The 27,722-nt window shown below is 45.4% G+C and overlaps 1 protein-coding gene across 1 annotated transcript in view; it reads left to right on the forward strand.

Annotated features, from left to right (window-relative positions):
- Positions 1-27,722, forward strand: part of RFC1 (replication factor C subunit 1) — a 711,111-nt gene that overhangs the window by 136,340 nt on the left and 547,049 nt on the right. The window contains exon 4 of the mRNA XM_078678327.1: positions 26,900-27,046. Within this exon, the coding sequence (XP_078534453.1) occupies positions 26,900-27,046 (147 nt within the window). The remainder of the gene's footprint in view (positions 1-26,899; positions 27,047-27,722) is intronic.

Consider the following 27,722-nt stretch of genomic DNA (forward strand, 5'->3'; position numbering starts at 1 on the left):
ATGGGAATCCTTACAAACAAATCACCCTGGTCATTCCATCTGACCTGGGCATATGTGTCGGTATGTAACCTAATAAGAAGATGGATAAGGACATGAGGGATACCCATTTGGGCCAGGAACTCCCAGAGAGTATTTCTCAGTACCAGATCAAATTCAGCCCTTCTCTCCATGAAGACCACATGCAGACTATCTTTGTTGATGTTAATATACTTCCAACAGATGGTCATAGGGAAAAATGTCTGATCAGTCGTACCAATACTCTTGTGGAAGCCTGCCTGAAAATGCAACAAGACCTGGTGTTCTTTCATCAAATTATGTAGGCGCAGCAAAACCTGCCTACAGAAAGTTTTCTGTGTGTTGTAAATAAGGCTAATTGGCCTATAATTTGCAGGAGTGTCTTTTGGGCTCTCCTTATGGATTGAACAATGATTGGCACCATGCCATGACTCTGGGATCTCATCCCCGCTTGCTATGGCATTACTTAGGGTGTTCAAGTAGATGATTCAAGTGTCTGGTTCAGAGTGGAATAAATCCACTGGAAAACTGTTGGGCAAGGGGCTGTTTCCTTCTTCATATGTGAGAGAGCATCCCTGGTTTCCTGTAAGGTGAATACAATTGAGAAGTTGCTCAATGGGTCAGGAGTCGTCAAAGGAAAGGCCCTTCTAACATCCTCCTGAAAGCCAGGCCTCATACTAACAATGCCCCTACATAGTGCTTCAAAGTGGTCAACCCATTGATCAACAGGGACAAAAACATCAGAGGCGTTTTGGACCCAGTTATTGCCCACAGGGATAATTCACAAAAATGCTTGGTGATCTCGTTTCCCAAGCATCTCTAGAAGTTCCTCCTCCCAGTGTTCCTTGGAATTGATCAACATTTCCTTCCAAGACTTTCTAGCTTACAGTATGCCTGATTTTGAGCCCTGCTTAATAGCTGTAATCGGGCGCCCTTTTGCGTCCCTGCATTCTTTAGAAAACCAATGGGACCGTAGAGTTAGCCTGTGTTTTTTTTTGTCTTGTTTCCTAAAATACTGTTTTAAGACCTTAAAAACATTGGGTATTTTTTTAGACTAAACTTAACTATGGTTGAACTAAGGTAATCATAAAAATGATCCACTAACTAGTGTTTGGTAAATTTTGCTCTTGACAGGCGTGTCGTTGTTAATATTGGCCCACTTCGATTCTGCAGTTATTTGTAAGGGCTAACGGCCTTGGGAAAATATCAGTGGCTTGCTCAGGGGTCTTGGAAAATAAGACAAGGCTAAAATCAGCAACAGGGGGGTTAGGGTCACTGTTGACATGCATAACAACCGCCATGTCAACCATATAATATAACCTCAAATCTAGCAGGATATATCTATATGGCTAGTATACAAGCCTCTTTTAAAGGCTGATTGGGGTTGATAGTTAATAATGAGCGTCCATTTATAATTCTTAGGCCTTGATCCGGGCAAAGTTGCGGTAATTGACTTGCTACTTTTTGCCATTTCGTAGCTGGCTTACTAGCAAGAGTAGGAATCTCCCATTCCTTGTCCTCATCTACCATAAGGGCAGAAAGAGGTTCTAAGGGTTCCAACTTGATATTATAGTTGCCTGCTATCCTCCAGTATGATCTGAAGGCCGTGTATGGTCGAATATTCTGCCCTGTCCTGAACTGAATGTACATGAATATAAAACACGACGATGTGCCTTATCGGGGCTCCTCTTTGAAACATCAAAAGGATCCCTAGAATGTCTTTAGATCCTATTGCTAGGGGATTCACCTTAAAATTATTTGTGTTTTTAATCCAATGCATTAGGCCTCCAGAGGCGCTACCAATCTAGATGGGATGGCACTAGCAAACATGTTAAATATCCTGGCCTGTATAATGGTTCAATGGCTCACGTTTCTTGGAATAAAATTATTTGCTTTCTATCAATAAATTCTCCCCACTCAAGATCATTTTATTTTGCTTGGCGTCCTGCCACATTCCATAACACAAATTTGGATACTGTACCATGCCCCACGTCCTCCGCTAAAGGAATCTGAGGCGAGCAAGTAACCAAAGGGGAACGGTGAGAATACAGTGTGCCGTTCACTTGATCATTTAGTTGTCTCGGGCCCTATTTTCAAGGGAGCTGTTGAACAATTCACATACCCTTTTCTCCAGAATCGGGTACTGTTAGGAACATGCCGCTAGTGCCAACCTGGGTAGAATTCTGTGGAAGTCAAACAGTGTCTGATGTGACCGAAATGGTGGAACTTCCCACCCTCGGTTCACGTACCAATTTCTTAGATGAAACTGCACCCATGGCATTTTAGAAGGGAAGTAAACAATGGGGCTTTCCTTTTAATGCATATCTTTGTTGTGTTGAGTAGTGGAGTTATGTGTTCCAGGGCAATTAATCCATCATTAATTTTACTATTAGCAAAATGTATGCCAATGCAATCAAAACTATTGAGTACTGCCTGGATACTACAATGTCATCCCTAATTATGGAACTGCAATTGTGTACTTTGTGCAACCATTGAATGGTCTTATTAACTAGAGCTTCTTTGGTTTCATAAGAACCTGGACCAAATTTAAGACCATTAGTAAAAAAAAGAAAGTGTCCTCGCCCAAATTTAAACTATCTCCTCTCCCATTTTGTGCCAGGGGCCACTGGATTACCCCTCCTATCCTTTGTGCTTGAGTACTAGAAGTCCAATCATCTTATCCCAGTGGGTTGACCAGCAAGGGACCCAAATCTATGATGCGTCCCAGTACTTGTCTTTTCTGTGCATTCTTACCCTCACTCCTATTTTCTCCTACCGAAAGGGGGAGGCATTAAATGGTAGAGATTCTCTGCCCATGTAGTGTTAGAAGTGGTGGACTGGAATAATGGGGGAGGGAGAAGAAAAGCATAATTAAAGGCTGTTGCTAAAGGGTTCGAGATACTAGGCACCTTAGGATAGGATATTGTATTAGTGCTTCTGGTTACTCCAAACGTGCCCCCCTTGTCCAAATGCCTCACCAGTGCAACTAATTCATCTACTTTTTCTGTCAAGAAATGTAATCTCATGCCGGGTCATTCCACGCGCTCATCTCTGAGGTTGTTCATTTTGGGGTGAGGTACGGTCTGCAAGAGGTCATGTTAGACTAATGTTCTGATTTGTTACCTTTGCCTCAAATTGTAAAGCACTCTGATATCCTTCGGTATCAAGTTCGCGCTATATAAAACTTTATAAATAAATAAGGTCTGTGTAAAGAAGGTGACTGCTATCTCCTCCCTTAACGAAAACAGTTGCATCTCATTAGAGGCAGCCTCTATAGGTTGATTTGTATATGGGCTTTGGCCACTCAGGAGTGGGTCGCTAGTAGAAGGGGATCTTCTTGCAGGGGCAAAGCTGAAAACATATTTATACACTCCACGTTAGCCATGATGGGAAATATTTGAGAATCACCCTGCCTAGTTCCCGGAACTGGTTTATCAGTGTTAGCTAACAGTGTACTAGAAGGTGCCCCATTAGCATTCTTACTTGCAGACCCTCCAGGCTCCTCAGCTTTTCTCACAGTGGAGCGTGGTTTGGTCAAGTGTGACTTTGTCTGGACGTGTGGGTATAGTTGAGCATTAAATCAATCAGGATTGATAAAGCGTAGGTAATCACCCGAAAAGGCAAAACAGCACTTTTATCCTTTTCGATCAGCAACACCTCAGCTTCCTCAATTAAAACCTCAATATCTTTGAGGGTATTCTTTTCAGAAGGCCAATAGATTGTCAATGAAGGCAGGTCTTGTCCTAAAGAGATTGTCATTTAACAGCAGGGAAATTATAAGGCTTCAGTTCCTTGAGGAGGTTTTTAAATGTGCTTACTGGAATGCTGTTTGGCCTAATAGTTCTGGCATCACAAATCTCTCTTAAGTATGCTTCGATCTGTTGTTGTGATGGGTATTTTTGCGGGATATGTTTGTGTTGATTTAGGCTGAGGCTAATGATAGTCCAAAATGTACAAATATTGTTATGCATGATTGACAGCTGTAATTCAAGTCAGACATTTTTTTCTTTTTTAGTTTTATCACATGGATCTTCTTTGTATATGTAAATTTGATGTTCTTGCAGCGAGGTTCCAGTCTGTTTTACACAAGTCTTTGTTGTGCCTGATATTCTCTATTTTCTTTCAATATCCGTAGGTCACTATGGTTTGTCTCTTGGTTATCTTTTCTTGAGGTGTTTACAGTCGTAGTCTTATAATTTAAGAGGTTATTTATAAGCTTCTTCCAAGTACAAATCATGGTATTAAAGTGATATTTAAGAAAGGTAGTATTTTTATAGACACATTTTTAATTGGTTGTGTGATACAACAATCGAATAAAGCTTTTTGAATTGAAGAAAGGTAGTTAAGGTGAAAGCTTCCTGGATCAATGATTATTCCCCCAGCTGTCCAGCAAGAATTACATTTGCAGTTCTATATGAGGCTCCAGTTCATTATTATAGAAGTAGGCTTATAACGTTTGAGGAATCGTGAAAGTTATTTGACCAGAACAATGCTATATATTGAGGGTAACGGCCACTCTCCAGTCTTGTGGTGATTTTGAAGTCTGAACATCTATAAAAGTCTGTAACATGAATTGCATAGTCCAGCGTTTCCTAAACTGTGGGTCACGAGCCGGTTTTTGGTGGGTCGCCAAAGTCCAAGCAGTAAATAAAGATCCCTTTAAATATGTTGCTCTTTAAAGACAGTGGTCAAATGTCAGGCTAAGTCTTCTGCCGCTCATTTTTAGGTCTCGCCTAGGCAGCGCTTGCGCTCTGTCTTCGAAACATGCTGTATTCAGGTATGAACATGATGCTCTGCCCACTCTCCGCCCATAGTTTTCATTGACTTGTATCATTGTTCTTTGTAAATGTTCCCTTCTGATGTAATAGGCTTAGTAGTCCCTCCCTAGTACCTCCCTGTCTTTTGTTAGCTCCCATGAGGACTATCCCTCCTACATGTGTCCTCACTCAGGAGCTTTCATTAGCAGTTCGGCTAAATATTTACTTAATTTAGGTACACAACACTCATGGGATGCCAGCTTCGGCAATGGCGGCCGTTTCCTGCCTAAATTCTTGACATTTGCATTTCTTGGTTTGCTGTTCATCAGTAATCAGATGCGTTCCAAGGGCATTCGTTCCTGCACTTCCCCAGCCCGTGTTATATTTACTTTGTGGCCAGCTTGTGCTCCGGCACTCCGCACCATTTGTTTCCTAATGCTTCACTGCTTGCTTGCCCAACTGTGTTTTTGTGTTTTCTCCTCACGCCCCTACACTGCTTGACGCCCCTCCAAGATCGCTGTTCATTTATTTATTTTTTATTTAAATTGCTTAAAATCTGGGCAGGAGATACATTGATTTTTCTAATAATAACAGAATGTTGAGCAAACGCCGAGGCTTGAACACTGGTCCCCAGCTCCTGAGTTGGCAGCTATGGCTGCTGAATCACATTCTCTCCCTCTGGTTTCCCTTCAGTGAGTACCCCATACAGTGTTGAGTCATTATGGGCACTCGCGAGATAGTCTAAGGCTCTGGGGGAAATGTAATCTCATGCTGGGTCATTCCACGCGCTCATCTCTGAGGTTGTTATTTTGGGGTGAGGTATGGTCTGCAAGAGGTCATGTTAGACTGATGTTCTGATTTGTTACCTTTGCCTCAAATTGTAAAGCGCTCGTATATCCTTCGGGATCAAGTTCGCGCTATATAAAACTTTATAGATAAATAAATATAACATTTCAAAGCCCGTGCGTCTGGGCCTTGCAAATGTGAAACATCACTTTATATTTCTGAATTTTTATGCGGTTGTCTGGCGTAGAGGAAGCCTGGAGGTGGAAGATAAGAGCTGCTCTCCGCGGGGTAGGAGGGGAAGGATGCAGAGGTGGGGAGACGGATCAGGAGCAGGACTCGAGGAGAGCAGCGCCACTGGAAGAAGGCTCAGCCCCCGCTCCTCCCCCTTGCACTAAGCTCTGAAACCTTTTGTAATTCTGACTTGTGATGGAATGAAAGATTTAGGAGGATCAGAACAAATTAAGACTCTTTACTTGTTTATGTACAATTAATAAATATTCACTGAACCAGATTTCCACACATTCTTTTGTGTGCCATATAATTTTATCTATAATACTGTATGTCTGTGCAAATTTAGGGATAATTTCAGTGGAAAATGTGCAGTCTGCAAATAACAATGCACTACTGCACAATGCTTTACCACGTTAAAAAATCACCCGCCTCATGTCCATTAAATTTAGATGGGTCACAAACGTTTGTCATGCCAAAAAGTGGTTTGTGGTTCTGAAAAGTTTGGGAAGCACTGATGTAGTCAATTATTGATTGATTACCTGCAGACTAGAATGTGTACAGTGCTGGCTTGTCGTTTGATAATCTTTAAATTGTCTGTATCCTAAGTCCATAATGGGGTGTGAATGGGCCTTTTGTTAGGAGTTGATCTAGTTATATTGCATTGAGTATTTGAAATTAAATATTGTTTGTTTTACTTTTACTTCTGTGTATTCCGGTGTTTAATAGGATTGGCAGGCTAATACTGGTATTGCGTACATTACCTATTCCTCTCTATTCTTCGATCTGTCCGGTCTTGTTCTCAAATGTTCTGAATCAGGTTGTTGTCATCCTCTCTTCTTTAACCTATTGGTAACGTTTATCTTGAACCTATTTGTAATGTTTGTTCTTGTCACACTTTATCCTACCTACCTCAACTGTGAAGCGCTCTGATACCCTCCTGGGTCTTGTTTGTGCTATACAAACCATTATGAATAAATAAATAAGGTATTCTGAGTTTTAATTCTTGCTTGCCAGATTGGAGTTGAAGACACCAATTATTATTGATCCATCTATGATAGTCAATTAAAGATGTTAAATCCTTATGAAAATTATGAAGATTGTTTTTTCGTTTTGCAATTGGCGAGGGGATAGATAACGATCAGCGTGAGCGTTTACTAGTCTTGAAAGTGAATTTCAAAATAGTTCTCTCTTTGTTGATCTTATAACATTCAAGTACAGAACTTTGCTAAGTAGGATTGCCAAGCCTCTGCGTTGTCAAATACAGATATGTTTGTTGGATAGTGGCAAGTCTCTTTCCAAGTTTCTGGTAAGCAAACTATATGGTGCTGACTTAAAAAGTTAGATAATTTCAGGTTCCTGTCTATACCTGCTATGTTCCCTGAGCAGATTGCTAACAAGTTATGTGCAGAGCTATTTCTATGTGAAGCTGGGTGAAAGGATTTATCAACCGTAATGGATACCTGTGATGTCCAGGTTTCTCTCATTCAGATTATTGTCCTTCGAGAACTGGAAGGAAGTGTTCTTTCTAGGCATTGTGTGATCTTTTTTGTATAGTTATTCTCAAGTTATCAACCTTGTTAGATGACATTGTTGAGTTATGTTGAGTTTAAAATAATAAATTGTGCTACAGCACACAAGCTGCATTACTAGGTGGATGTGGGTATTTTTTTCTCAGAAACCGAAAGGGTATGCAGTTCCTAGGTAGGTCACCCTAAGGGCGAGTACAGAGAGATATGGGATTTTCAATTCCCTTTGGGGCACAGTGTCCTTCAGGGGAAAGTGAACAAGGAGGATGGGGAATTCCTCCTTTCACACCCAGCCAGCTAGGTGTCATGCTTCATCATTGGGACTGCTCCTCATCGGGTCGGTGCTGCAATACCTGACAGACACCCAATGATAGGGCTCTTTGGGGGAGAGCTTTTGTTCCTTGCCGTTTGGTGAGGTGTGGGTGAGGGGCTTAGACTAGTGTAGATGTTTTATAGTGAAGGTACGATTTAAAACGGGTTCAGTAGTCCAAAAAGATACTTTAATAGAATGGCTCCTACCTGATTAAAATAATACTAGAGGGGCAACTTTTATCTTAAATTTATTAGTTCAAGATTGTAGTGCTCTACTCTATAACGGTCAACATGTTTCTTTCCACAGTGTCTGAGAGATCAGACGGCAATTCATCAGGACCAATGTGCAAACTAACTACACCTTGTGGTAGTGATTATTACAATCTACCTACCACGTATGTTTTAAGATAAGTACCTACACGGAGATGAGGGTAATCTAAGGAAAAAGGGGAACAAAAGACACCATGATCAATAATACATGATTACTGTGCATCCTTAATTACGCCATAACCCTCTGTACAAACTAGAACGTGACCCACTGTGCTTGCACTGGTGACCTAAAATAACATTGTTTGTGGTGTGGTGACAGGCAGCACAAGTGGTGATATAAAACATTTATTTAAAAAAAAAATTTGTAATGCAAAGAGGTTAAAAAACAATTTTATTTATTTATTTATTACATTTATATCGCGCATTATCACCGATTGGTCTCTAAGCGCTTGTACTTGGGAAACGAATCATCACAAGAAAACAGGCAAACCAAATTATATTGAACATTAATGAACAATAATATCTCAGCTCTCGTGGGTATGTCAGGGTGTCGGAGTCACCCTGTAGAACCTTTGTTCATGCCTCAACAGTACCGGCGGGGCTATGACACATCGAGGATAATTATCCTAAATTAAAGATAAGGGTATTGTAGGTTACTGAAACCGATTGGTGAAGGCTTTTTCCACCATTGATTAACAGCTGTTACTCCTAGTGCCCCGGAACATATAGAAGCCCCGAAATCCAGCCTAATTTTTGCCTTAATGCAACCCGGTGGTGGAGGGCAGGATGAAGGCCAAATACCCCTGTTACTCTGCCCAAGTCCCTGGGTGTATCAAGGGCTGCCGCAGTGCTAAAATTAAAGACTAGCTGGCATGGTCGGCAGCCCAAATGCCGCCGATATTACCCGAATGAACCCATCAGTAAACGTTGCTAAAAACGAAACGGAGGAGCGTTTCAGGCAGCACAGTTAAGAGCAGACCAACTTGCCTGTAGTTCAGCGTCACTGCGCCGGATCACCTACCCCAGCCGCCGGTCCGGGAAGGTGAGGTTTAATATATCGTGTTTCCGTTCTGAATGGTATAGTGGACAGCAGTCAAATTAGGTTGATTCTGATGTGTTGAGTGATATAAATATCTTTAGATTTACTTGTGCTACATTTTGAGTTAGGAAAAGGTTTCCATCTCAAAGGGTGCTTTTAGATGTAAAACATCTCACTTAGATTCCTTGAGATATTCTGAGGTTCAATGGAGCCTGATAGCTCTTTTGAAACACTGTAGGCATAATACACATGTTTTTTACCATTTCAGTAATGCCCTTTGCAATGCAATTAATGTAGTGTTATTGTTTAGTTCTAAGTCTGTGTACCTGCTGAAGCATGACAAATTTGTTTTGCTAGTATAGAGGTTTTTGTTAGCACTTGTTTTCCATATCTTGATTGCATTGAGTCCACTTTGGAGCACTCTATTTTGACAATAAGGCTTCAGTTTCCTTTTTCTATGTTAATATTACACAGTTTTTAGGTTTCGCCTGGCGTCCGCTGCGCAGCAGCGTTCGCGCAGGTGAAATCTTATGTTAGAACAGTAGGGTGCTTTGTCCCGCCTCTCTCTTCCATTGGCTAGCTCCATAAATGGAGGCTAGCCATTGGAAGAGAGATCTGTCAGTCATTGCCCGAGCAGATTCGTGGGCGTTCCAGCGATTTTTACTCATCCCGCCCCTTTGCGATCGTCATTGCGGCATGTGGGCGGTGGTTTATTTTTATTTGTTTTAAAGTTTTGTTTTCGCCATATTGAAAGTGTCGTTTGCAGGGGTGGGTTGCGCGATTTCAGTTTCCTGGCTTTGCAAAGAGGAGGGCTCATAGGTGCACCGCAGACCCAGGCTCCGTTTTAACGTTAACATGTTATTCACATATGTCTGCAGCAGGCGCATTTAACTGAACTATTCTACTGGCTAGTGGAGAAAATGCGCTCCAAAGATGTAGGCATGAAAACACAAAGCGCTTAGAAACAATGAGTATTGATCACAACTTTAAACGAATACCAAGTTTCAGCCAAAGCCCTGAAAGAGACCGCTAAATTGAAGACGTTGTGAAGCCACGTATGTATGCCGCCACTACATGGACCTAAGCACCTCTCAGCGGCCCCTACACGCTCTCACCTTAATGGTCCCGTCCATCTGGAGCAGTCAGCCAGTTGGCCCCACATTGGGTCACTGTCACCCTGGGTAAGAACAGCAGCCCATTCCAGTGTGGTCCCCTGTCTCCCTCGTGATACTGAAAGGGCAGAGGACAGTTAACCGAATAGGCCTGTGTTTTTTTTCTCTCTCTTTCGGCTACATTTGGGAAGTGAAGTCACTGGCGATGGGAAGGAAGCAGCCTGGTCCTGCCTTCAAGCCTCTCGGACCCGTCTGCGCACAGGATACGTGTTTATTTATTTTTATTAATGCGTTTTTATATAGCGCGGACTTTACCCGAAGGTGTCAGAGCGCTTCACAATAGGTCTCTGCACATAAGGGGCGCAACACAATGGAAGCCTTCTCCATCCCTCCCGGGCGCCGTGTGCCCTTTCCAAGGATGTCTCTACAGAATGCCCGAGCAGGAAGTGTGTGCTTTGAACGTTCAGTCTTTAATGCACATATTTTGCAATCGTTACTGGCTCGGCTGCAGAGCCTGAGTCACACACCCCGTCGCGTCCCACCGATTTCTCTACTGATGATTTTCCAGTAAAAGACTGGAATGTTGTGACTTGTGTCGCTCTTGAGCATTACATTAAACCCTCTTGGGTTTAATATTTGATGTTTTAAGCAATGCAGAATATCGCGGGCTTATATCATTTCACAAGATAAAATTAGAATTTGTAGCACCTTGAAACTAGGGTTCTACGCCCCCAAGCGTATTATTATTTTATTATTATTAAGAATTAATATTGATATTAGTAGGAGTAGTAGTATTTGTGGTGATAGTAGTAAAACCTTTACTATTCATGGTAATATTTGTGTTATTATTGTTAACGTTCGTACTGCTATACTTGCGTTTGCTTTTAGTTTTACCCTTATACACACACATCTAGAAACATGATATATATTCTTTCCAAATATGCAGAATATGTTTTGTTTTATACCAGTTGCGTGGGTGTGTGTGGCTCTGTGTGGTTCTGTGTGTGTGTGGGTGCAGATGCAATAGGTCACGCATTTGCGAGAGATTAAGCTATTGGCATTGTAAATGACAATGCCATTTATTTATCTGTTTTCAAAAACACATAAATAAAACGTTTGTCATTTACAATGCCAATAGCTCTAACTTTTGCAAAGGCGAAACCGTTGCAGTGTAAATGCTTGTTCTTTTTGATATCACACCACTGTTACATTTGTTCTGCGTCATTAAAGATAGGCTACAGTCTCTAGTGTTGATGTTTCAGTTTAGAGTTCTTGGGTGAGAAGTTCTTCTTAATTTTTATATTTATTTTTCTGAATTTTTTTATCCTATGTTTGCTTACAACATTTCAAAAACCCTCAATATCTTCTTGTTCAGTTGATAGTATATCTTGTTGATATATTTCAGTACTCTTCTTAATAATGGATAAGCAGTCCCCGATGAAAGGGTTCGTGGACAAATTACAGACAGTTTTGTCTTCAAGGCGTGGTAAATGTTTCTTACAGAGCTTTTTATTTCCCAAACAATGGTACTGAATTAATGAATTAATGAAATGTCAGAGTTGCTTTCTGCTCTGGTTTAAGTTGTTCCATTGTGCTGTTTTAATAGAGTTACTATTTTTGTTGGTATTAGTTGCATTAGGTTGATAAGGTCATCCATTCTGCGGGAGGACTTGTTTTTCCAGTAGAATTTCCATCCATTTCAGACGTTCACATTCATTTTTATCTTAACTAGTTTTTTTGGTTATCGGTTTACTGTTAATAGCCATTGCTTTAAGGACTTTTGTTTCTTCTGTCAATATAGACTGGTTGATTGATGACTCTCAGTTTTTAATCAGTGTATCACTTATAGCTGTCATTGCTGATCAAATTGAGTATAATAGCAGTGCATTCTTATTGTTTGTTTTAGTCATAGCTATTGTTGTCTTCTGTATCTCAATACTTAGCCCAATTTAATCAGCAATTTCATCCGTGATTTGTAGGGTATCTGATCTGTCAAAAGAGTTGTAGTGACCATTCGAGGGGTCTAAGATGGAGTGATTTAACATGAAACCGTCTTTGCCATCTATAGAATCTGAATCTGAGTCACAGTTGCTCTCTTCTGTCTCAGGACTAGAGTTTATCTGGGTGATAGTGGTCAGTCACTATGTTGTTAGGAGTGGGGGATGTATAAGAAGTGACTACCAGCCTCTATCCACTTGTCAGCATTTTTCATCCACTTGTGCTCAGCCCTGCAGGCCACCAGGCTTTCATCAGGACGGTCCAGAGCCCTCTGAGATGTTATGAATACTATTTTTTCAGTTGGTATGAGAATTTAATGCCATTCATTCGTGAAAAATGTGCACACACTACATGCAAAAGGACAAACTACTGAGTTTTGGCTACTACCAAGTGACGAAATCTGTGAAGATTTGGTGATGTAAATTGTTATAGTCTACATGTATGCTGCCAGTATTCTTTTTCTGCACTTGTGTGTGAAAGTGATACACTACACATTCTGTAGAATTCAGTGCAGATATCAATGTGCCTATCAGATTGTGATGAGACATAAAGCATTACCTGGGAGAAAGCCCTCCTTGCTCCTTCTTGTAGTAGTTATTGTGTACTCGTTCAGTATTTCTTCAACTACCCAATACGTGAAATCAACAACATACCATGCTTCTGGTATCACCTCTATCCAAACTATATATGTAGGTCTTTGTTTAGAGATGGGCTGACCCACATGGTTTAAATATTCAATAGCTGGGTGAGAAAGGCCACTCTCTTCCCTGGAATGGTTTGTATGATTTAGAACGGTACAAGTGCAAATGAGTCAATTAACTGATCATCATACCTATTAAATAGGCTATGTGCACCCAAACAGAATTTACAGGCAGGCTGGGCACTGACTTCATGCACTGCAGGGGAGAAAAGACCAGCTCACTAAGTATTATTTTCACACCACGTTCAACAATTTCTCCTTTTAATTTAGACGATTTTCCTACTCGCAACTCCAGTAAATCTCCCAGAGGTTGCAACTATATGTGGTCTTTACACTCCCTAATGTTTGAGTATCGAGGACTAAAGCTGGTATTTGTATAGGGACGGGATTGTCGGCACAGAAGTGTGTGTGAGTGTCCTTTTCAAAATAAGGTCATTTTCCACCATCATTTGGAAAATAGGTCCTACCCAAGTCTACTGTGGAAGTAATAATCTCTTGCATAGCCGTATAAATATCTATGCCTTCGTTTTGCTGAAAATCTTTCGGGACAAGTATTTATTGAATGTTAAATTCTCATTTCCAGCTAGTACAGATGCTTTAGAAAAGGTCAATTTAAGATATAGTGGATATTTCACAGAATCTATAAGAAAAGTTCTTGCGAAATGCATCTCCCAGGGCTCTTCGTAGGGCGTAATTATTATCTTTAGACTTCACTTGGAGGGTCTAGAGAACGTTTTGCTTAAAAAGATTGTTGGCTGTTCCTTCCAGAACTATGATCCAAACTTTAATGTTGGAACATGGTTTGTCAGCTCGGAACCTGATGACTAAATCCCAATCTCTGTTTTATTCACTCATTAAATTGTCCAACAAATAAATGTAGAAACAATTGGTTCCATTGGAACAAAGCTACAGTTTATTAGTAACTATATCAATGAGGCATCAATCTCTTTAGAAAAAGACAACACTGAATATACAGTTGATTAGTAACTTTATCATTAAGGCATCAATCTTTTTAGAAAGAAGAGGACTAGAATAGAAAAGTGCAAAAATAATGAATGAAAGAACACCACCCATGGGTCTATCTACAATTTGTTATATTGAAAGCAATTTTTGCTTGTAATAATTCACATACTTTACTGATCGGGGTTGGTTCATAGGTGCAAAGTGAAAAGTGCTTGTCTAATGCATCAAGTGAAAACAATGTGACTTTACAAAACAAATAAAACTGACTTGGCTTCACAAGATGTATGCAACAGGGTATCAATACCACTGTCGTTGGCCTGTCTAGGGTAATTTGTTTTTTGAGTCTCATGTAACCGAGAAGGTAGAAATGTATCTTCTTTTAGCTGCCTCTAGGAATGTTTTTTCATACAGGCAAATTAGTTTGATTGTCAACGTTTTGATCCTCTAAAGTCGTATTTAGTATGAAACACCAGTGTGGGTCTTTTTCAGGACTGGGTTTGAAGCAACTTAGAGTCTTGTGTTTCCTTGAAACGCATATTTATTTGATCAATGGGACGTCTTATAAAGTGGCCGTAGAGGACTTCATTCAGTTATCCTAATTTCATGGCTAAAACGTTTATTTTGGGGACAGTACTCTGTACAGAGTGTATTTTTACTGGATTTGTAAATTAATGGTCTGAATGAATCACTAGATAGTAACAGTTGTATTACTTTTAGTTTCTGGTTGGCTAAAGAATATGGAATGGAGCACGGTACTAAATGCACTTTAGTACCATATTTTGCACTTTTCTCTAACGTTATGCTTTATTTTTTTAAATCTTAACCTACTGAATGTTCTGATCTATTGAATTTATGAAAACTTTTTATATGTGCATTCCTGGAATGATTTCTACAAAACAAAGTCTTGGATATAATTTCTATTTATATTAAGGTTTGCTACTTTAATGTAGAAGGATGCCATGGTTAATGCTCTGCCTTCTCAGAGAGGGAAGAGTTTGTAATCAAGATATTTTCTAATTCCACAGAATTAAAAGGCGCTACCGTCTGAGGGTTTTCACAAAACTCATGACGGTTGTGTCAGTTTATTTGTCAAAATCTTTCGTAATAATTAATGCATACATACCTCGGTAATGATTAATCAGATCGAGCCCGCTTGCTCTTGTGACCAAGAGCCTTTGTTCAAGCCTTTCTGTTAATTTGAAGGTAAAAAACCATCCTTAACTCTATCTCATTGACATGTTACAGCTGGGCAGCTAAAGATACATCTTCTGTGGGGCCTTCCTTATTTAGAGAGGGTCTCTTAATATTCAAGCCATGATCATGTTGATCAAGTAAAATTCAGTTCAACAGGTGAGAGCTTTTTTTGTGTGTTTTACATCTTATGGCCTTTTGCATCTTTCTAGTGCCACAATCTCCTTTGAGGATGCAGCACCTTCAGTGGGCTTTGTGTATCATTGGAACCATTTCTGTGTGGACTTTAAGAATAGGATTTGGCTTGATCCTTTTTTAGAGTTAGAAATGATGGCTATACTGTCCGAAGAGCGAATAGTTAAACACATTTTAGTCAAATTTGAAAGTAGTTACTGATGCTTTTCTCCAGATAGAGTTTGGGTGCATCTGCAAAATGTTATTTTTAACATATTATGGTTTTGCTAAGATATCAGTCTTTTAGAGTTAAGGTAAATCAAACTGACTTCAAAAGATTTTGTATTGCAGGTGAAGGAGGGGCAAATCTTGACTGACTTTACCACTGCAAATTGATATCTAAACAAAGAAGGGGTTGTAGGTGCTTGTTTCCTATGCAAGGACACACTGGCCCGGTCAGTGGACCATATCCAGAAGAACTGATTTGTCAGCATCTCATCAGTGAGGAAGCAGAAAGCTACAGCTGACGTCCTGAGGATGTTTTCTATGAAGAGTCCTACCTTCAGCCTGATGTGGCTCACAGTGCTATAAGCACTGAAGGTTGGACGTTTTGCCACCAGCGAGCAAAGTTAATCGCCTATTGTTCTTGTGTATTTCTTCTCTGCACTCACTATGAAATGCTCTATTTTGAAATTAAGTTGCATTCTCTATTATGCATTTCCTCTGCTGCTGCTGACGCAGGTGGTAATTTATAAGATTTATATTCCCAGAGCCTAAGAAATTCTCATCTTTCAAGATTGGATATGTTGCCTGTATTATCCAGGCCTTCTTAGATGGACACGTTTGTGGCCTCTCACTCTAAGTAAGCATCTTCTAGCTCAACCAATCCCAATTTCAGGGTCCTCAATCTTCAAGCATGGAACTTGAGAGACTAGCTCTCTTATCTTATTGTCTTAATTGGGAGGTGTCATATGTTCTTATTGGCTTTCACCAATGGCATTTTATTCTAGCAGATGGAATGCCTTTGTATCTTGGTGTTCTGCGCATTCCGTTGATCCTCTGCAGTCTTAGATAGCCAAGACATTTTGCCTTTAATTTGGTAGAGGCAGGTTTTGCTATTGGCACAGTTAAGGACTGTTTGGCTGCTACTTTAGCTTGTTGAGTTTCTCCTAAGAAGGGCTTTTTTCTTAAATTTCCTATGAAAAACGGCCTTCTTTATGCTTTACATAATAAATTCCTTTCAATGCCTTTTTATTTTCCTTCTTTGGACCTGAATTTAGTTTGGACTCCTTAATGGTTTAAGTATTTTAACCGATGCATTTCTATCAACAAAAGTTTTTTTCTAGGAAGGCTTTTTTTGGCAACTGTCACATACGATGGAAGACTAAGTGAGAGTCAGACTGTCCGATTCACTTTCTTTAACTACATTTTGTAAGAAGAAATTGATTCTGTAGGTGAACTGACTTTTTTACTTGAAGTGGCCACAGAGCTTTGTGTTAATCAATGTTTCATTGCCTGCCTTCTATTTTACTCCTCGTTCCTCAAAAGAAGACTTTGCTTTGGTTTATTATATGCATAAGTCTAGTAATTTTAAAAAACATCTTTCAAGGCCCTACAAGGGGCTTTGCATTTAGCATATGGGCCACTTCGGTTTCCATCTCCTTACAAACATCTTTGTGAGTTGAGGAAAAAATTAATTGTTTAAAACTTTAAAGTGGCGGGGCGTGGCTTAGCAGGCCGACATGGCTGACGAGTGCTAGCCAGCTCCGTCCAGCCCAACGTTTATCCTTACCTTAACCTGGCTCCCTCGGACTTTGCTTAGTGCTGGAGAAAGCATCCTGGTGCCGAGTACTTGTGTGCGTGGTCTGGCGAGCGGCTGCAGCATCGGGAGTGGCGGCGGGCTGGTGCCCCCGAGTCCACGATTTGTGCAGCCTGCATTTTGTGGCGGAGCAGGGGCGTGGAGTTAGGTGTGCCCCGGAGGTGGTGCTTGCAGTGCGGCCGCCCTTGGGTGCCTACGGCAGTGGCTGGCGGCTTGGTGATCGCGAGGCGGATCAGCCTTGGAGTCCGGCAGGAGAGAGTGCCCCGGCCTGCGGAGGAGTCTGGGGGCCCCCCGGGTGCCGCGTCCAGAAGGTGAGGCCTGGTTCTGGGGCCCTGGGCGTGCGACTGCGCCCCCGCTCCCGTCGGCTGTCGGGTGGAGAACGGCTGTGCCGGTCAATGATCCATGTGAGCTCTTTCTCCCCCCCTCCCCCTCGGGCTGCTCTTTGCGCCGGGGGTTCGGCGGCTGCATCGGACCGCGTGGGGGGGCCGCGTGAATCCTGTGGGTGCGGCCGGGCTCCCTTTCCTCAATCCCGGGGGCCCTGTGCTGATGGTGGTGACCGGCCCGTGGCTCGGCCGGGGTCTGCAGTGATCAGGCATAGGCTGAGGGGAGACGTGCGTGCGGGCTGTCGTCGCCCCTCCCCCCCTCTCATTCTCTGGACTGCTGGTTGTGCCCCGGGGATTGGCAGCTATATCGGGCTGCGTGGGGGGAGCAGGAGGTGCCCGGTCCATGCGGGCTGGTCCCCCCTTACATTCTGGGGCCCTGGACAGGTAGCGGAGGGTGGGCGCAGTGGGGGTCCTGGACCATTGGAGCCCCTGGGCTGGAGTGGCGGTGGGCCTGGCCAGTTGCATAGCCTCTGGTGGTGATTCGTGGTGGTCCGGTGCCTGCTGAGGAGCCAGGAGGGGTGGCACAGCGCCTGGGATGAGACGCTGGACGGCTGCTGGCATTTGCCGCTGTGGGGGCCTGTAGGTTGGTGGACCTAACTTGGCGGACAGGTCAGCGGGGAATCTGCGGATTGGCCGGGGGCCCTCCGGTGGTGGACTGCGGGCTGTGGCTCGGGGGTGCCTTCCCTGCTTCTGTTGGCCTCCGCTCCTCTTCCTGGGATTGGGCTGAGAGACGGAGTGGCCTGCGGCGGGTCCGAGCTGGGGTGGTCCCGGTGTGTGAGCCTAGCCTAGCCTAGCCATACTTGGGCTTGCCTGGGGGCCGGGACATCATGACGAGAGAAAAGGGTGGCACCGGTTCAGCGAAACACGGCCCCATTGATAAATTCACTGGCCTCGGAGCGACGGGCGGTGCAGCTGGGGGTCGCCAGGGGGTTGTGCCCGACAATGCGGCCCTGATGGCGGCAATTACCAAATCCCGGGACATGCTGGACGCAAAAATTGGTGCGGTGGGAGCGACGTTTTGCTGGTGCGTTAGGATCTACTGGATGCAGTGTCCCGCATTACGGAGGCCGAGACCCACATCTCAGGCGTGGAGGATGATGTCTCGGTCCTCAAGCAGAAGGTGGCTAGCATGGAGGGCATCCCGAAGGGGCTGGCTCTCCGGGTCGAGGATGCTGAGGGACGGGCATGGCGGAACAACTTGCACTTTGTTGGATTTCCGGAGGGGTGCGAGAATGGTAATATGGAGCGCTTCCTCACACAATGGCTGGAAAGTTGGCTTCAACCCGATGCGCTGTCCCGGTGCTTTGTCGTGGAGCGGGCCCACAGGGCGCTCACTCAGAAACCGCCGGTGGGGGCTCGCCCGCGACCAGTGATTGCGAGGTTGTTGAATTATCTGGACCGTGACTCTGTGCTGAAGCAGGCCCGCCTCAAAGAACCCTTGCTCTGTGACAACCATCGCATCCTAGTGTTCCCAGACTACACCAGGCTTGTGCAGCAGCAACGCCAATCGTTCATGGTGGCGAAGTCCAAGCTGAGGGAACTAAGGCTCCTGTATGACCTGATGTTCCCGGGACGCCTGCGCGTCGTCTTTCAACCCCTCACTCATTTCTTTGACTCCCCGAAAGAGGTCTTCAAGTGGACTGATGAGACTGTGCGGGTGCGGGCACATACGCCGCCTGGACTGCAATCCGACTCATCCCTGAGTGAGGGGCTGCTGAAGAATCCCCGTGGACAGTGCCTGAGGGGGCACAGGCGATCGCGGTCCCAGAGGCGCTCTGTGTCCTGTGGAGCTTCCTCCCAGGGAGATAAGGCTTCCCAATGCCAAACCGTGGATCCTTAATGCTTGTGTGTTGCATGGCGCCAAGATGCTTCTCCAATTGGACTGTCATTGATTTAGCTGTTTTATGTTGTGGGGGCTCTTAGAAGGGCTGAATCCCCACCTGCCTAGTGGGTGTGGGGTGTGAGCCTGGGGGGTATGGGTTGTGAGTTGGAGATCCATTGTTGGGTTGCGACCTGTACTCCCCCGTTGGGGGTATGGGGTGGGCCCCACTGCGACAGGTACTTCAGTGTTTTTGAGGTATGGGGTGGGGGGTTTGTTGGGGGGGGGATGGGGTTTGGTTGGGGGTTTATGTTGCACTTTCAAACTGAGCACATCAATATGTACGCATGCACTGCTGGGTCATCCGGTCCAGGATATGCCATGCTTGATGCCCGATGGCTAGTTCGGCTGTAGATGTTGGGGTGCCCGGGGGCACTCTTCGTGTAGTAAGCTGGAATGTGCGTGGGATGTTAGATAACATCAAGCGCTGGGCTGTCCTGCGTCAGGCCAAGAGAGCCGGAGCTGATGTCCTCCTCCTACAGGAGACCCATTTGATGGGTACTAAGATCCTCTGCCTGCAGTGCAATGGCTTCCAACAGGTCTTTCATGCAGGGTTTGTGCAAGCTTCTAGGGGGGTTGCAATCCTCATCCACCGCAGGGTCCCGTATGTGCATGCGCAGCAGTGGCTGGATCCGCACGGGCGGTATGTATTTCTTCGGGGCAAGATTGGGGAAGACTCCATCATGCTGGGATGTGTGTATGCCCCTCCCCCATTGCAGTGGTCCTTCGTTGAACGGCTGCTCTCTCTGTGGGCTGATAAGCCAGACGTGGCCTCAGTAGTGGGTGGCGATTGGAACAATGTTCTCGATATGGGTCGAGATAGGAGTAGGGCGGGAAGGGGCTCAGGTGGCGCGCAGCCCACAAAGCTATCCTCCCTGGCTACTGGCCTGGATTGGGTGGACACCTGGCGACTCGTTCATGGCGACAAGAGGGAATTCACTTACCTCTCGGCGGTGCATAAATCGTTCTCTCGATTAGACTATGTCTTGGTCCCCCGGGCAGCAGAGACAAGTGTGGTGACAGCTGGGATCCTCCCCTGGGGGCTATCGTACCACTCTCCGGTGTTTGTGGAGTTGCGGCTGTGCAGAGGGCGGCAGCTTTTTCGGTGGCGACTAGCGGTATGGCATTTAGAGAATGCGGACTATGAGAAGCACGTGAGGGGCGCGATCGTGGATTATTTTGTCGCTAATGAAGGCTCCGTCACTAGCGATGTCACGCTCTGGGAGGCACTGAAGCCCACTCTACGGGGGATAGAGATAGCATGGTGTACGGCGGCCCGTAGAAAACGTCGGGACGAATTGGTCAGGGCTTAGGCAGAGGTGGAGGGTCTGTAACGTCGAAGTCTGGGTGCGAGCGATGAGCACGCGGTGCGTCTGCTGCTGCAGGCACAACAGTCGTACGCCTCTCTCCTACTGGACGTGGCCCATCAAATTTGGCTGGCATCCCGCAGGAGAATCTGCCAATGGGGCGACAAGTCGAGCAAGATGCTACATCGGCTTTGTCAGGGTGCTTTTCATCCGCAGGCCCTTCCAGGGGTGCTCGAGGAGAGTGGGGCGCCGATAACAGACCCCAGAGCCATGGCGGAGAGCTCCACCACGTATTAGGCGGATCTTTATGCTCCGCGGGAGTGTTTACCCGAGGCCACAGTGGACAAGTTAATTGCAGATCTCCCGCCTAAAACTGTGTCCGATGATGTCCGCCAACAGCTTGAGCTCCCACTATCGGTGGAAGAACTGGGTACAGCCCTAGGAGAGCTCAATATCGGGAAGGCCCCAGGACCCAATGGGTTCCCCGCTGAATTCCATAGTTGGTACAATCTCCAGCTGGCGTCTTACTATCGGGAGGCAGTGGAGGAGGCCAGAAAGGTCCGTCGGCTTCCCCCGGACTGGCGGCAAGCTGAGGTGGTGGTGTTTCATAAGCTGGGCCAGCCCCTGGAGCAGCATGCCTCCTACCGTCCTATTTCTCTCGTTAATGTTGAGGCGAAGGTATTAGCTAAGGCTCTGGCCAACAGCCTCCTACCACATATCTCGGCGTTTGTTCACCCGGACCAGGCTGGGTTCATGCCCCCGAGAGCAACGCAGCACAACATAAGACGGGTCCACGTAGCTTTGGCTGCGGTCCGACGGACGGGGGTGCCAGCAGCGTTCCAGTTGGCAGATATGAACAGGGCGTTTGACTCCCTGAGTTTGGTCTACCTTTTCGTAGGCTTAATCTTGGTCCCCGTTTCCTGTCGTATGTGCGACTACTGTATACCGAATTGACAGCGTTGGTTTGGGTGGTGGGTGTGGCATAGTCTAGTTTCCCAATTCTCCGTGGCACCAGGCAGGGGTGCCCCTTGTTGCCTTATTTATTTGCCTTGGCTATGGAACCGCTTGCGGCCTGGGTGCGTATTGATGCACAGTTGGAGGGGTTTGAGTGGGCTGCCGGCCTCTCCGGTAGGATCGCATTATATGCGCATGAAGTTCTTTTTTTTTTTTAACAGTGTTGGATAGGACGGGGCAGCGGATCCTGGAGATAATGCGAATATTTGGGGAAGCATCCGGGCTGTACATGAACCCTCGCAAGTCTACCCTATGGGTACTGGGGGCTCGGGATTAGGTGGGTCCATGGGCGTCAGCGTTGCAGGTGGCAGTGGGTGGCCTCAAATATGTGGGCGTTTTCCTCTCCGACGTGCCGGCTGTGTCCTGGGAGCAGAATGTGGTACCGGTCTGCGAGCGTGTACAGGCGGATATCAAGATCTGGTCCCGTATGCCACTAACGATCTATGGCAGGTCGGCGATCTTCAAGATGGTGGCACTCCCCCGCCTGCTATACCAGTTGCAGAATCACCCGTACCTGATCGCACCACGGTGGTTCCGGCGGGTAAATTCGGCACTGGGGCAGTTTCTTTGGGGGGGAGGAGGGGTGCGTGTCGCAGTGCGTATGTGCTTTCTCTCCACGTACTGTGGGGGCCTCACAACCTCAGATCTCCTTTCCTACTATCACACCTCGCACCTGCTGGTCCTCAATGAGTGGTGGTATGGAGACAGGAGGGACCCGGCCTACGCTGTGGAGCGGTACATGATGGGGCAGTCCACTCTCCATACGATACTCTATTCAGCTGCGTCCTGTGGTGCGCTGCCACCAGCGACAAAAGTAGTCTTTCAAATCTGGCGACAATCTCTGAAGCGTATGGGGTGGTGGAACACACTGACAGAAGAAACCCCCTTGTGGCATAATGGGCGCCTGGGAGGAGGATGTGGGGGCATTGGAGGAGGAAGACTGGAGGGGGCCCTAGCTGCACCTCGGAGGGGGGCAGCCATTGCAATGCGTCTTCACCTTATCCAATTTAAGTACCTTCACCGGGTCTACTTTACTCTGGTACGACTGTGGCAGGCGGGACTGATTGCCTCCCCGGAGTGTCTCAGAAGTGGTGGGACGGAGGGCACATTTCTTCATACAGCCTGGAAAAAAAAAATAATAAAATAAAAATGCCTATTGCTGGACCGCTCTTGGAGAGGTATATTCGCCTGCCTCTCCGAGGTTCTGGGATGGTCGCTTCCGCGTACGCCACTGCTTGCCCTGTTACATGTGATGGAGGGGATTGGATCTCTATAAAAGGCACCTATTACAGCTGGGTCTCACGTTGGCGGAACGTGACATTGCTAGGATGTGGAAGGATGTGCGGGCACCCTCGGTGGCCACATGGAAGAACGGCCTTGACTTCTGCATGGGGTTGGAGCGGCCAATCTTTGAGGCCCGTGGGTGCCCGCGTAAGCACTACAAAATTTGGAAGCGGTGGGCTGACTATAGGGGTGTGTGGTTGGAGCCTCCGGTTGAAACGGATGATATTCTTGGGGACTGAGGGTAGGGACGGGTGTTTGGGCCTTGTGGGATGGGAGGGGGTGGTCTGGGGTGCGTGTGTATGCGGGTGGGTGGGTCTCGGTGGTGGTGGCGCAACTCGGGGGTGGGGTGGGATATAGTTGGGGCAAGGGGGCTTAGTGTCAAATATGCTAGTTGTGTTGTTTTTCCTCAAAGTCAATTGCTGCCTGTAATTGTGTAACATGATGCCGCGGTGGTCTCTGGGGTACAGAGCACTGCACCTATTGTGCAAATTGACGAATAAAGTTTCTTTAAAAAAAAAAAACTTTCAAGTGGCCACTGCAATTTTCATCTAACAATAACATTACTTAAACATTTGTTTTTTTAGGTCGAGCCTAGAGTCTGTGCATTTGCTGCTCTGTGAGACATGGCTGTAATCCCTCTGGGGAGGTTTGAACACGCCCCCGCTTTTTGATTGTTTGCTTAGTCTGCCTTAACAAATTCTATTGCTTTGGTTGGTGAACAGTCTGTTTGTCCCGCCTTGTGGCAGTTTTGTTAACACCCTTGCGATGACCCTGCTACATGGATCCTTTCATTAGAGCCATATGGTTGTTTGCGTCCTCTACTTTTTTCTTCCATCCTCTCCTCGCAGTTCACTTTTTTTGTTGTTTTTTTTTAAGGCATGGGAGGCCGAGGCTCAAACCCTGTTTCCCAGTTCCAAAGTTGGTAGCTCTAGATTTTATTTCACATCCTGTCTGCAAGAGGATTGGCATTTTTGGGGGGTTTTATCTACGTTTTCTGAGTCACCCTCCCAGCGCACACACCCTTAACTCTTTCCTCCTGTTTCTTCTGTGTTTATACAATGCACACTACCACAGATCTGTGCTATTTTCATTGCAGCCATGTAGTGTTTTGAAAAGAGAGCAAGATTAGGATGGTGTTTTCTATGCATTGGAACCTTCTTCAGGCAGAGGAGAGGGGAGGGGAGGAGTGGACGTGCGAAGAGGGGCTGAGATGGAGGTCTGAGGCCGTGAGCTAATTTCTCGTGCTTTTGTTGATCTCCACCGGCATTGCTTCTCCTACTCACCAACAAAAGACTGCATGGCCCCTCTGGTGTGAATTATTTTGTTCACTTCCCTCGCAGCTGATAGATAGTAAATCTTCGACTTTTAGATGTCTGTTTCGTCTTCAGCAGTATCATATTCATTAAGAATGGCGGGTGTACGGGTCTATATTGTTGTCTAGTGATCCAAGGAAACTTGTTTACAATGCCGTCAGCACGTGAGAGATGGAAGAGGGGATCTGCGAATCAAAGCTAATGAACACAGCCTGGAGGAAAGAGTATGAGAGCAGTGTGCTTAGGGTTAATAAAATCAGGTGAATGTTTCACTTTTGTTTCATTTTCATATGCTATATTTTGTCTTTTGTTTTGTACTTCGATTAGCAGAACAAATTTAGTACTGCCTTATATTTAGCTGTTGCTGCAGCACTGCTTTCCACGTTCATGAAAGCCTTTTACGCTATTATATTTTGTTGCCTTTGTTAAGGCATTGGGATTCGCATGTGCGCGTTTTCAGTCGGAGGTGATGTTGATGTAGTGCCGAAGTTCTTTCATGATATGAAGGGGGAAGGGGTTAGCATAGGGGAGGAAGAGTTCAAATAGGAAAACATATGCTCGGCGAGGTTTCTGCGATAGAATAGGAATGCTATGCGGTCACACAGCTGCTCTTTCTGCCTTTTCATTTGCAAACCTTAATTTTTTTTTTTTATGTTAAGGGAGTGTGTGTGCCCTTTGTGAAGTGTATTTGCTTATGAAGTAGCAGCGCAATGCATTTTTAGCAAATGCAACATGCTTCCACCTTTTGTGCTAAAATATACGTTTTTAAAGCGTACACGCACACTCTTTTTAAAATATTGTTTTGCTTAAATGGTGTGAATACTCACTGGTTATATTTTCTAAAATGTTGAGTTCAGTATATGAACACTGGTCAACAAAAATGGTGGGACTGTTAAGCTAGAAAAACCCAATGGACTCAGTTCCACTATACTGAGACACGTCTCATCAGCCCACCTCACTGGCGGAGCATCGTCATTTGAGACTGAGATCTATAGATACAGTGAAGTGCACCCCTCAATGAGGGGGACTTTGCTCCCACTGCATCTAGAGGACACTAAACTGTCCAAGTTCTCAGTAGAGTGGTGCTGAAAAGTGCAGTGCATGAAAAAGTGCGGGTTAAAAATAGCTACCGGAAAACACCACAATCTTTTATTTAGTGTTTGCCAAGTGCCAAGATTAAAAAGAAGTGAAAAAACCAGATAGTTTGAAATAATAACTATCTCAAGGCAATAGGATCAGGGTCGACATGTTTCAGCCATAATGGTTAATGTTAACCTGGCTTTCTTCAGGACCTAGTTTGAAAAATGCTACTGCAATGAAGAAGAATGTCAGTGTAAATGTAATTAATAAGAACTGGTACGATACCGCTACCAAAGACCTGGAGTACAAGTGACTGTTTCAGTATCCAGAAGATGTAGGGTGTTCATCCATTCCCAGCTTTATGTGGGAGTAGACCTCACCGCGCCCGGCAACTGCTCGGTGTGGGAGGCCCCGCTCTGTCCGTTGGTTGTGGAGTACTTTGTGTGTGTCGGTGAGGAGCTTGAATGTGAGCCAGTGAAGGTCTCTCAAGTGGGTTGAGATGTGGCTGCGGCGGGATACGTTGAGGATCAGTCGGGCGGAGGCGTTTTGGATGCGTTGGAGACATCGCAGGTGTTTGGCCGGGATGCCTATGTAGAGTGCGTTGCCGTAGTCTAGCCTGCTGCTGACGAGGGCCTGTGTCACTGTTTTTCTTGTTTCTGTCGGGATCCACTTGTAGATCCTGCAGAGCATGCGCAGGGTGTTGTAGCTGGACGAGGATACTGCGTTGACCTGTTTTGACATGGAGAGGGAGGAGTCGAGGACGAAGCCCAGATTGCGTGAGTGGTTGGTCGGTGTCGGTGGGGTTCCTAGAGATGTTGGCCACCATGAGTTGTCCCAGGCGAGAGGTTGGGTCCGAGGATGAGGACCTCCGTCTTGTCCGAGTTCAGTTTCAGACGGCTGCTTCTCATCCATTCGGCGACGGCCTTCATTCCCTCGTGGAGGTTGGTTTTGGCGGTGCGTGGATCCTTGGTGAGGGAAAGGATGAGCTGGGTGTCGTCGGCGTAGGAGATGATGTTGAGGTCGTGTTGGTGGGCCACTTGTGCGAGGGGGGCCACGTAGATGTTGAGGATCCTGGGACTGGTTTCAGGTTCATAAGCCTCATCAGGCAGGCTATCTTGAATCCAGTGGCAGAGTGAGCAAGGGACCCACGTCTGGGCATCCCCTGCCAACGTAGGGCAAACAAAGCAAAACCAAAGGGGATGAACCCGAAACCGGTCCCAGGATGCTTGTTTCCGGTCTAGGGAAGACATGGCTTGGCAGTTCAGGCTGGACTGTTCCCATGAGGCAGAGGATCAGACTGATTTACATATGGTCATGTCTGAACTGGGGTGGCGAAGTGAGCTAAAGAACGATGATAGATTAAACCCAGATCAGTTTACTGGGGGTGAGTGTTTGATTTGCTCAAACTCTCCGTCCATCATCCCCTTTGGAATCGCTTAGTAACCATTCTGGAGAGTCTGATGTCTCAATAGTGTTTTTGGTGCGAAATGTACATATTGTTTTGTTTGTGGGTGATATTTGCATTTCTGTGAGTATTATTTATCAGTCTTAATAAACAGCTACAACTCCATGCTTCTGTATTGGGAAGGCTCGAAGTACACCTTTAATCAAGCATCATTCAAAATCTGTTCTGCAAGTTTTCCCACCGGAAAGACTGACATTGTCTTTGCGTGGCACCTGCATGTTTCTGCAAGGCGCTAGGTAATCACTTGAAATAATGCAGTGTGCTTTGCTGTTGACTTTCAGATTCGGAAGAAGAAGCGCCTCAACCAGTGAAAAAATCCAGGAAGCCGTCTCACCCATCACCGCTGAAAAAAGCGCCAGCAGAGGCCTCTCCGTCTCAGCATGCCAAGATCCCCAAGAAGGACCCCATCACCTACGTGTCTGAGACAGGTACAGGGCAGTGTTCGCAGTTTCATTTCCTTTTCTTATTTCCTTATTACAGACTGTTGCGAAGTCCTATCGGGGTAGCTGCACGTTTTATAAATGTCATTTAATATTATGATTATTATTATTTCTTGTCCTTAATAGTTCGAAGGCGCACATGGCGAAATTGGTCCCTAAAGGTTTAAGATTACCTGTAGATTTAAATTAGTGTCCTTTTACATCTATTTATTTCCCCTTTCATCCCTGTGCTGCATCCTCTGCAGATGCGCGCTGTGACTCTGGTTTGACGTGTTATTTATCACAGATCATGACTTGACGTATTAACTGCAGCTTTCGCCCAGCTGGCAGTGGGTGAGTCGGTCTCAGATGGGAGTTTTAGGACGGGTGGTGGTTTCTTGTATTGGTGTCCATTACAATATGCCAGGCTGTGGTTTTCGGGGTAGTCGCGCAGAGCTTCGGTGCTCTTGGGTAGCAAGCATGACCCAGGCAGACCACTCTGAATATGGCTGTATCTAGCATGAGGATAGAAGCCCGGTGACAGGTGGCTTGTACGTTATTCCTGTGTTCTTGGGCAGAGAACACAAGGCAGCACGCCCTGCCTAGGATTGCTTTCAAGAAGCGCTTGGCATACAGTGGGGTGCAACACAGGGACATTTTCCACCCATCATTCCAATACTCCAAA

Source organism: Lissotriton helveticus, chromosome 2_2 (genome assembly GCF_964261635.1).
Source record: "Lissotriton helveticus chromosome 2_2, aLisHel1.1, whole genome shotgun sequence".
Taxonomy (NCBI): Eukaryota; Metazoa; Chordata; class Amphibia; order Caudata; family Salamandridae; genus Lissotriton; species Lissotriton helveticus.